At 43.2% G+C, this 11,631-nt stretch overlaps 1 protein-coding gene across 1 annotated transcript; it reads right to left on the bottom strand.

The window, feature by feature from the left end:
- Positions 1–210: 210 nt before the first annotated feature.
- Positions 211–11,219, bottom strand: LOC102772271 (cullin-2). The gene is made up of 3 exons (XM_015560103.1): positions 11,186–11,219; positions 9,903–9,958; positions 211–1,749 (listed from the first exon to the last, which is right to left on the bottom strand). Exons 1-3 carry the CDS (start codon positions 11,217–11,219, stop codon positions 226–228), a joined length of 1,614 nt encoding a protein of 537 aa, XP_015415589.1. The 3' UTR covers positions 211–225.
- Between the last annotated feature and the right edge of the window lie 412 nt (positions 11,220–11,631).

Genomic DNA, 11,631 nt, shown 5'->3' on the forward strand with positions numbered 1-11,631 from the left:
CTTTAATAAAGTTTTAAGAAATGTCATAATGACATGAGCTTGAAATATCTGTAGGCATTTTCTCTGACGCTCATGACGTGGCACTGGTGATGTTGTAAACAGCAGAAAAACAGGGGCTGCCAAATGACCAAATTATGGAGGCACAGGCCTGCTCTTTTCCCCACAGGAACACACCAAATGGTGATGGCAATGATCTTCTCACATCCACACAGGAGGAGCGCGACATCATGCTACGTAACTGTATTCATCTGCTGAAGCCTGGCTGCGTTCAATGTACTGTTTGTCTATCAGCACTTCAATACACTTCTTAATTATGCTGATACTAGGGTTAAACCTAGCTCTTGACTGGCGAATCACCTCTTGAATAAGGGCATTATGCCGAAGCACTTTTCGTGCTTTTATGATACGAACTATAGCAGCTTGGAGACACATTTTCCGGTCCTCATCGACAGCACTTCTAGTTTGTTCCATTTCCCGCGGTGTGTCTTTCTGCATTGATCGAGTAATTTTAAATGTTTTTCTTTTACTGCTGAAGTTCATATTTAATGAAAATGAAGATTGTGCATCAATAGCTTCCTTTTCCGAATCATGGTTAATCATTTTCACATCAAGTAACGATTTGATTGTTTTTGTCAGTTCCTTTTCATTCATCTGTGTGCTGTCTTGAAGCTCTTTATAGCTGACAGTTTCACTGTTGTTGAAGGCTAGAAGAACTGCCATTTGGTATGTTGTAGCCATGGCTACATATGGTTTGCCCAAATAGTTCATTTTAGCTTCACCTGTGCAGAGGTAATGTAACCATGTAAGTTTCCTTCCACTGAAATGCTGGCTGTAAAATAATTCAAACATCTGTACACTTTTGTCCAATTCCTGGGGAATCGCAAATGTAGATGAAGGAGCCTGAGTAAGAGGCCATGCGCCAGCCTGTAGAACATATATTTGAAAACTAATTCCCAAATCTATTACTGTGTCTTGATTTTTGATAAAATTGTTGAACTTATTGTTGAGATCAGCACTGACACTCATATCTTTACACATCCGATGTAGCTTGCTGGTAAACTCATAACCACATGCTTGCTTTAATTTATTGATCATGGCTTCTTCAGAATCCATAGACATAGATAACCCGTGAATTAAACGTTTCGCCAGCATTCTTGCGTAGAACTTTTGAAAAACATCTTTATCATCGATATATTTGAAAACAGTAATGAAGCTGGTAAGTTTGCCTTCCATTTCATTCTCAGTCATCCCCTTTGCTGATTTCTTTAGTAAGTTGTCACAGTACTTAGCAAGTAATTCAGGAGCTGTGCAAACAGACTGGGGTTCTCTGTAATTTACAACTGATGTAAGAGCCTTATCCAATGCACTCATGAAGTGCTGATCACCATTCAAAACGGTGTTGATAAGTTGAACAAATTTACCATGTACTTCCAAAACTGACTCCAAAAATCGTGTTGGCATATTTTCCTGAGTAAGATTACTGGTCGCTCTAAGACCCTCATCATGGACATGATTTTGCAGCTCCTGTATCATATGAGGTAAACCAGTAGACACAGCATGGAGTAAGACATACATATTTGCCATGCCATTTTTTTTCTCTTGTCGAATGATATTATGACATTCAGCATGTAAGAACTGTAAGTGGTCTGCTACCATTCGTTGCTGACATTCATGAATCACTTTAGTATATGAACTTGGGTGCAAGTATTTTCGACATCGAATTTCTTCATCTTTTAATCTACCTAGAACCTTTAGAAATATATTGTTATAGTCATAAACTACCAGGAGAAAAAAACTGTAATATCAGTAAGTGCTTAGGTAGCCTAATTTAATGGCTCAGCTAAACATGGTCAAGTAACAAATAAGGATTACATAACCAATTTAAACTCACATTCCATAAATCATTTCAAAATTTTATTTAAGCTCTCCCAATACCTATGATACATAACAAGTACTTGCTCTTCAGACTCCAGAACTCTCTTGTGCAAATGCCGTACGTGATTTTCCAAAAAAATCTTAGTTTCTGTATAAAGTCTTTCTCCAAGGGGTTCAGGATAGGCCACACATAAAGCATAGATATCTGAGAAGTGATCATCCCATGTTGCTCTTTCCACATATTCCAACCTGACAACAGCTTTGATTGTCATTAAAAGTTTGTTCCATGTTTCATCAAAATCTACTACTCTTGGTTTCAAAGACATTGTGCAAGTTCAGTGTTGAAATCTACAAGGGAACTCGAATTTGACTGTCAGTTTACTTATCAATTGTTGGGGTCCAGCCCCAGCAGGTCCAGGGGTTCCCAAAGGTGTGGACGGAGTCGGCAAAGAAGGAATGACACGGGGACAGCGTTCAGTTGATCAGCATAGCGAGGTTCTCCAGCCAGGTTCTGTTGCCAGGATCTCCAGCCAAGTTCTGTGTTTATTGTCCTATTACATCTGTATTTATACTAGTTGATTTTAATCCTATCCATTCTAGTCCAAAGGTTAGGGCGTTTCTTATCTCCATTCCAAAGTTACTCTATTGTTCTATTAAGCTACAAGGAAGTAACTGAAGGAGATTATCCTAAGTAAAGATTATGTAGCTTAATTGTGATTATTCGTAGTTAAAGTGATTAATTATCCGCCTGGCACTTAGTTAAGGGGTTTTATTCTCTCCCTAACTCCAGGGAAAAATCCTCACCCGTGGAAACAACCTTTCTCAGGGAGGTGGTCTTGTTTAAAAAACATAGCGTTAAGAGGGGGAGCAAACATATGCCATATACGCCAGGTCCCTTGGAACATAAGCTGTGCAGATGTTTCTTCCCTGCAGAGACTGTGTCAAGCAGCAAGGGTGGACCAGCTTCTGGCACCCTTCCTGTCCCTAGCTGAGGCATTTCTTATCTCCTCTCCCTTCAAACCTGTAGCCTACTCTTTCACAAGATCTTTTTTTTAAAAAAAAATATTTTTTTAAAAATTGATTTCAGAGAGAAAGGGATGGGGGAGAGAGAGAAACATCAATGGCAAGAGATAATCATTTATTGGCTGCCTCTTGCATGCCCCCTAGTGGGGACTGAGCCCACAACCCGGGCATGTCCCCTGAGTGGGAATCGAACCATGACCTCCTAGTTCATAGGTCAACACTCAACCACTGACCCACACTGGCTGGGCTCTTTCACAAGATCTTGATGGCAAATTAAGCCTTGAGACCAAGTCACTAGCAAATGGAAACATAATTTTCCTTTTCTCAAGGGCAAGAAAGACTGAGTCTTCAAACCCTCTCAGGATATGAGGAGAAAAGGTTTGCATTCTATTTTTCTATGGTAAACAAAGGGAAGAAAAAGAAATCATTATACAACTTTAGAAAAGTTTTTTAAGATAAGAGAGTTGTGCGCCCCACTCCAAGATGCAGGAGAGTTCTGACTGTGTGACCAAGAGCACCCCACCTGCTCCACCCTGGCCTCTGGGACAGTTCTGCAGGCAATACCCCAAGCAACTCAGCAGACTCCCTACTCTGGGCCTCAGGAGAGCACTGCCAGGCAAGCCAGGAGCAAGTGGCGTGCCCAGCCAGGGGCCACAGGACCACACTGCAAGTGTGTTGCCAGAGGGACCTGGGGTGCCACCCTGCCATGGGTGCTGGGGCTGTACAGTGAATTTCATGCCAGAGGGCTCAGGGTCCTCACAGAAAGTTAGAGCATCAGGGAACTGTGCACATGCTCCCACCACCCCAAGCATCTGAGTGGACAAACCGAGGGACCACATCTGTGGGAGAAGGGGTACAACTCAGAGCAGAGACAATAGAGGCATGAGATTAAGGCAGACCCAGCCTTTGGGCTAACGATTTCCAGACATTGGCCTGGTAGGGTCTTCAACCTCTCAAACCCCAAGCAGGGTGCCCAGGGCCAGAAAGAGACAAAGAAACAACCCCCCGAGGAAAGAAAGGAGAAACTATCAGAAAAGGAACTAAATGAAATGGAGGCAAGCAATATGTTAGAGAAAGAATTCAGAGCAAGGGTCACAAAGTTCCTAAACCGGCTGGATGAGAAAATCAACAACATATGTAAGAATCAAGAGGAAATGAAAAATGATATAGCTACACTAAAAAAACACAATAGAAGGTTTCAACAGTAGACTAGAAAGAGCGAGTTAGAAGACAGGGAAGTAAAACACACCCAATCTGAACAGCAATTGGAAAAAAATTAAAAAGCAGGGGGAGAGTTTAAGGGAGCTTTGGGACAACATGAAATGAAGCAGCCACATAATAGAGGTGCCAGAAGGTCAAGAAGAGAAGCAAGGAATAGAAAATCTATTTGAAGAAATAATGACAGATAACTTCCCTGACTTGGGGAAGAAAAAAATTCACATAAGCACAGAGTCCCAAACAAGATGAAACCCAAAAGACCCACACCAAGATACATTGTAATTACAATAGCAAACATTAATGACAAAGAAAGAATCTTAAGGGCTGCAAGAGAGAGACAGAAAGTAACCTGCAAGGGATCTCCCATTAGACTTTCAAATGATTTTTCAACAGAAATGCATCAGGCCAGAAGGGAATGGAATGTAGTATACAAAGTAATGCAAAGCAAGGGACTGATCCAAGAATACTTTATCCAGCAAGGTTATAAATAAAAATTGAAGGTGAAATCAGGAGCTTTGCAGACAAAAAAGGCTAAGGAGTTTACTACCACCAAGCCAGCAATGCAAGAAATGCTAAAGAAACTGTTGTAAAAAGAAGAAATAGACAGGGAAGAAGAAACACAAGCATAAAGAATAAAAATGGAAAAAAAAAATGAAAACACACACACACACACAAAAACTGGGGTAGCAATCTGACAAAATAGACCTCAAAGTGAATGCCATAATAAGAGATAAGAAAGGCCACTTTGCCGAAACCGGTTTGGCTCAGTGGATAGAGTGTCAGCCTGTGGACTGAAAGGTCCCAGATTCGATTCCGGTCAAGGGCAAGGGCATGTACCTGGGTTGTGGGCACATCCCCAGTAGGAGATGTGCAGGAGGCAGCTGATCGATGTTTCTCTCTCATCGATGTTTCTGACTCTCTATCTCTCTCCCTTCCTCTCTGTAAAAAAAATCAATAAAATATATTTATTGGCATTTTTATACACCAGTAATGAACTCTCAGAAAGAGAAACTAATTTACCATTGCAACAACAACAAAAAATAAGATACACTGCAAATTTTTGCAGTGAGGGTTCAGGATCTGAAGAAGGGGCCATGCACAAATGAAAACACTAGACAAGAAATATGAATTTGGAAGGCATGGGGGGCCAGGTGGAAACCTCTCTTTAGTGGAGAAGTGAAACCCTGGACCTGTCAGCTTTTATTCAGTTTTAGATACACATCTTGCCTTCAGCAAACTGGTAGCAGACAGACTATCTCAAAGGTCAGTAAAAGATCAATAAATTTTTACTTTGATACTATTAGGTCAGGAAATTGCTTCGAGCCATCGTTATCTCAACACAGAACAATCAGTGCATAGCTTTTAGCACTGCTAAAGCTCAAGGTTCATCAGCCTTCCGAGTTCCTTGATGCACTTTCATGATAATGTTGGCAATGGATGGCTTCCCGCAAAGATACCTTGGAATAAACTTAACCAAGGAGGTAAAAGACCTGTACTCGTAAAACTACAGGACACTGAAAAAAGAAGTAACGAAGAAAGAAAGAAAGAAAGAAAGAAAGAAAGAAAGAAAGAAAGGGAGAAAGGAAGAAAAAAAAGAAAGGAAGATACAGATAAGTGGAAACATATATCATGTTCATGGATTGAAAGAATTAACATAATTAAAATAACCTCCTACCCAAAGCAATCTATAGATTCAATGCAATTCCTATTAATACCAATGGCATATTTCACGAATCTAGAACAAATATTCCAAAAATGTACATGGAACCAAAACAGATCCTGAACAGCTGCAGCAATATTGGGGGGAAAAAAAAGTTGGAGGGATCAAAATACAGGACATCAAATTATGCTATAAAGCCATTGTAATAAAAGCAACCTGGTACTGGCACAAGAATAGACATATAGATCAATGGAATAGAACAGAGATCCCAGAAATCAACCCACATCATTATGATCAATTAATATTAGACAAATGAGACAAGAACATAAAATGGAGTAAAGACAGACTCTTCAATAAATGGTGTTGGGAAAATTGGACAGGTACATGCAAAAAAAATGAAAATAGATCACCAATTTACACCATACACAAGAATAAACTTAAAGTAGATAAAAGACTTAAATGTAAGTCATGAAGCCATAAAAATCCTAGAAGAAAACATTGGCAACAAAATCTCAGACATCTCACGTAGCAGAATTTTCACTGATACATCTCCTAGGGCAAGAGAAACAAAGGAAAAAAAAATAAATGGGGCTACATCAAACTGAAAAGCTTCAGCACATCGAAAGAACCATCCTCAAAATGAAAAGGGAGTCCACTGTATGGGAAAACATATTTGCCAATGACACATCTGATAGGGGATTAATTTCCAAAATAGATATAGAACTCATACCGCTCAACAAAAGGAAGACAAATAACTCAATAAAAAAATGGGCACTGGACCAGAATAGGCACTTCTCCAAACAGGACATACAGATGGTCAGGGCACATATGAAAAAATGTTCAATGTCACTAATCATCAGAGAGATGCAAATTAAACTGATAATGAGGTACCACCTCACATCTGCTAGAATGGCTACCATCAACAAATCAACAAACAACAAGTGCTGGTGAGGATGTGGAGAAAAGGGAATGCTAGTACACTGCTGATGGGAATGCAGATTGGTGCAACCATTATGGAAAACAGTATGGAATTTACTCAAATAATTAATAAAAAAACACTGTTTGATCCACTGATCCCACTTCTAGGAAAATATCCTAAGAAGCCCAAACCACCAATCAGAAAGAATATATGCACCACTATATTCATAGTAGCATTATTTACAATAGCTAAGAATTGGAAACAGCCCAAGTGATCATCAATAGATGAGTGGCTAAAAAAAACTGTGGTGCATTTACACAATGAAAATACTATGCAGCTGTAAAAAAGAAGGATTTGTTACCCTTTGTGACAGCATGAATGGACCTGAAGAATGAATATATATATATATATTTCTCACATGAGGGATATTTTTCCATTGATTTTTAGAGAGAGTGGGAGGGAGGGCAAGAGAGAGAGAGAGAGAAGCATCGACATGGGAGAGACACATGTATTGGTTGCCTCTGGCCAGTGGCCCAACATACTATCCACTGAGCCTAACCAGCTAGGCAGGACCTGGAGAATATTATGCTGAGTGAAATAAGTCAGTCAGAGAAAGGCAAATATCACATGATCTCGCTTATAAGTGGAATCTAATGAATGTAATAAACTGCTGAACAAAATAGGTTCAGGGGCATGGAGGCATGGAACTGACTGGCATATTTCAGAGGGGAAGCATATGTTCTTGCCTCCTTTGTCTAAGATTAACTGGTGGGGTCCCTTTGCGTGGCCTGCAGGGATTGGGCCCAAACCAGCAGTCCAATGCCTCCTGCTGCTCCTGCTTATCCCGGCCCCACTGTGGTCTCCAGGCTGCAGTGGCCAGTTGTGAGCCCTGCTTCTGATGTCCCTCCATTGGCTGAGCAGTGCTCCTGCTGTGAGAGCGCACTGACCACCGGGGGCAGCTCCTGCCCCTGGTGGGCAGTGTGCATCATAATGAATGGTCGACCAGTCGACTGGTTGCTTAAGCTTATATATATATGAAATTCATGCATATTAAAAGGGAATTAATTAGTGGAAATATTTTAATATTACTATTTGCCCTTTCTCTATAATAGAAGTGTCAGAGATGAAAGAATATTAGTAAAATGTATATGAAAATCTTCTTCCTGTCAGAGTCTGGGGTGCACCATGGGGACCAGAGTCAAGTCCCTGCCCACCCACGTGCGCTTTGAAATTGCATGATTCCCAAACCCACCCCCCCACCCCCCCGCATTGGGTTAGATCCAGACCCAGCTGGCCCCACCCCATCAAGCCCCACGGGGTGGGGGGCATGGCCTGAGGTCCCCTGCCCCGGCCCAGTGCTATGCAGCCTCAGGCCCCTGCTGATTGCTTGTTAACGCTCCTTACAGGAACTTAGTCTCCACTGTAGGCGCAGCCATCTTGTGTTACGGAATCCCTGCCTCCACTGTGGGTGCAGCTAGTGTGATGGTCAATTTGCATATTCCCTGTTTATTAGATAAGATACGCATCACCAACAGTCACAGATAATAGTGTGGTGAAGGCCTGGGTGGGGCAGGGGCAGGGACAACGAGGGTAAAGGGGGGGATTGGCAGATATCTGTAATGCTCTCAACAATAAAAAAAAATAAAGTACTAAATAGGGGAAAATGTGTAATTTCCCTAAAGGTAAAAATATGACTGTCAAATAAATATAAAATAGGCATGAGCCAAAGATTTTAACTCATTAATGAATGAGGAAGCCAACAAGATGTTAAAGGTGGTTTAGCCCTGGCTGGGTGGTGCAGTTGGCTGGGGTGTCATCTGTGCACCAAAAGGTTGTGGGTTCTATTCCTGGTCAGGGCATATACTAGGTTGCTTCTCGGTTAGGTCCCATTCAGGGCGAGATGTTTCATCCATGTTTCTCTCTCACATCGATGTCTCTTTTTTTTGTCTCTCTCTCCCTTGCTCTAAAATCAATAAACATATCGTTGGGTGAGGATTTTTAAAAATGGGTTAAAAGAGAATCTGAAGAAAAAATATACATGGGAAGTCAGTTTGCTAATGGATGCAAAACTGCACATTATCCTATGGAACAAGAAAAGGTAATGTTTAGAATCGTCTTTTCTGCAAGGCGGAGGGTAAAAATGTCTTTGTAAAATAGCCTAGTTGAAGACAAAGGCACAGAGACCCATATTAGAAGCATCTAACTCCAAAGGAGCTAGGTAAGACTCAGCATTCCATTGAAAGGACACCCATTTACTTTCTAAGTCTTCCACAGTTATTCCTAACAAGCAAAGGTCCTATCCTCACGGAACAGATACTTTAGGAAGACAGTTTATAAATAAAAACATAAGTTTAGTAAGAGAAACGTTTAGGGTGCCATTAAAGGATACTTTTCACAAAAAGGTAAAATTAGGATTTTTCTAAATTCATCTCATAGATTTTACTTATCAATTAAGGAGGGAACCAGTGAGATATGACAATTTATTCAAAAGAGGACACAGTATCACACAGTTATAGTCAGATAAGGGCTGCTGCAATGATTCTGCCGACTGATGCAAACTGGCAAAGCTATCAGTTCCCACAGGGTAATACTCAGCTGCATTGGTTGGATTGGTTTGCTTTTCTGAGAACGGGAATTGTTTGCATTCCTACCAGTTTTCTGACAATCATGTTTCTATAGAGTTGTGAAACAGCCCAATCAGAGACAAAGAACACCTCCCTATGGAATCAGATGAACCCTGGGGGCTGCAGTATTCCATTGGAAGGATATCCGGTCATCTCATTTGCCCATGTCCAATCTTGCACAGTTTTAAGTGTGGAAGATTTGAAATGGGGCTAAGAAACAGATGAACTGAGAGGGTGTCGCTTAAACTAAGATCTAAGAGAAGGTGCCAACTCTAAAGATGTGGTTAAGACCTTCCAGATAGATCGAACAGCATGTGCAAAGGCCCTAGGATGGCAAAGGGCTTAGAGAAAATAGAGGACCAGGGAGAGGGGTCAGCACGTGGGGGTGGGGGACGGGAATAATGCAAAGCCTGGTGGGAGGAGACCAAGGCGTTTGGATCTCCAAGCACAGTGAGCGCTATTAGAGTTTTAAACTGGGAAGGGCCCCAATCCGGTTTGTGTCTTGTTAAACATCTCTGGTTGCTGTGGGAGAGGAGACTGAGAGGGCAGCAGGGACCCATCAGGAGGCCGTTGCAGTGTCCACGGAAGAGCAGACAGACCCATGCAGACGGGGAGAAGGGCCTGGGTTCTCCTCTCGTTCTAGGCTGGAAACACCATGACTTGCCGATGGGCTGCTGTGAAGTAATATCGACGCATCAGTCCTAGCCTGTCCATAGTAATGCTATTGGTTAGGGATGCCTGAGGCTCTTGCCCGGACCCTTACTACTTGTGGGAGCCCCTGTAAACCTGTGGTGGCTGGACTGGCCCTTTGGGTCTTACTCTGACTGCAAGAAGCACCTCAGGACCAACCACCTGAAGTGGGGACAGTCTTGTGGGACTCACTCTTAACCTGTGGGGTTTGAGCAAATTCCAGTTCGTGCCCTGACCAGTCTGGCTCAGTGGGTAGAGCGTTGACCTGCAGACTGAAGGTTCCTGGGTTCGATTCCAGTGAAGGGCATGTACCTCTGTTGCAGGCTCGATCCCCTCCCCCCGCCCTGGTTAGGGCCATATGGGAGGCAACGAATCGATATGTCTCTCTCACATCAATGTTTCTCTCCCTGTGTCTCTCCCCTTCCCTTCCACTCTTTCTAAAAATCAATGGAAAAATATCCTCGGGTGAGGATTAACAAAACAACAAAAATAAGAAAAGTAAAAACTCCAGTTTGTGTCTGAATGAAGTGGTAGGCCACGTGGCGTCACGGAGGAGTGGAGAATTGGTTGGTATGGAAAAGCCCACACGTCTCTGGTGTTAAAGGTATTCTGTGTGTACAGAGAAGTTGTTTTTACTTTTCTATTGGATATGGGTGGGGTTGAAAAGGGTGACTAAAGGCTGACTCTCAGTCTCTGGCTTGAACACCTGGGTGAGTGGGGTGCCATTTTCTGAGAGGGGAGGACCTGGGGCAGGAAGTGTCTGGATTCAAGGGAACCTCAAGTCTCCCTGTTTAAGATGCCCATTGGAGTTCAAGTCCCAATTCCAGAGGCCGACTGACTCCTCACACACATGGTTTCTTGCTACAGAGCTGCCTGTCTTCCGGCTGGAGAAACCTCCACACTGGCTTGCCCAGAAGCCATTCATTAGCAGTAATTAGCACAGTCATTCATTTCCCTGGAGGGATGAGTGGGGAGAAGGAACGTGGTTGGAGGTGGCTCTCCACCCTGTGGGGGAGGCTGGAGCGGGTTTCTCCATGCTTCCTCTCCACCAGCATGACTGCATGATGTGTCTGCCCAGGTCAGGAGGGGGGAGGGGGGATGGAGGGACTAGGTCATGGCTCAGTAGGCATCCCCGCCGCAAGGCAGGTCCAGGAGGACCAGCAGATCCCAGCTCACTTGTAGAACTGAACTGGGGCCCCTCGGTCTGCATCTGCACCTAGATGTGGCTTATCCTGCCCAGTCAGTCACTTCCTCTCCTTGGGCTTTTGACCATGACCTTTGACCCCATGACTCTGAGGTTCAGTCCTCTCTGAGTCACTGATGCTTCCCACAAGTGCAGGAAGAGTACCCACGAGTCAGCTCGCCCAGCTTGACCATTTCCCTCCGTCCTTCTCAGCTCCCCTCTTCCACCAGCTCTAGGCTGAGCCCTTCCCGGTCTGGCGCTCCCTTCTCTGCTTGGTCACAGGGGAAGCCCGGTCCTTCCAGGCTGATTTCTGTGTTGTGGCGAGAGTAGCTCTAACTGGTCCCAGGTAGCAGGGAGAGAAGTATGCATGGCTGTTGAAGAGTCTGGCTTTAGAATATGCCAGTCACATGGTGGGTAATCCTGGGGGGCATGCCAGTTA

The sequence above is a fragment of the Myotis davidii genome, unplaced genomic scaffold, assembly GCF_000327345.1.
Source record: "Myotis davidii unplaced genomic scaffold, ASM32734v1 scaffold555, whole genome shotgun sequence".
Taxonomy (NCBI): domain Eukaryota; kingdom Metazoa; phylum Chordata; class Mammalia; order Chiroptera; family Vespertilionidae; genus Myotis; species Myotis davidii.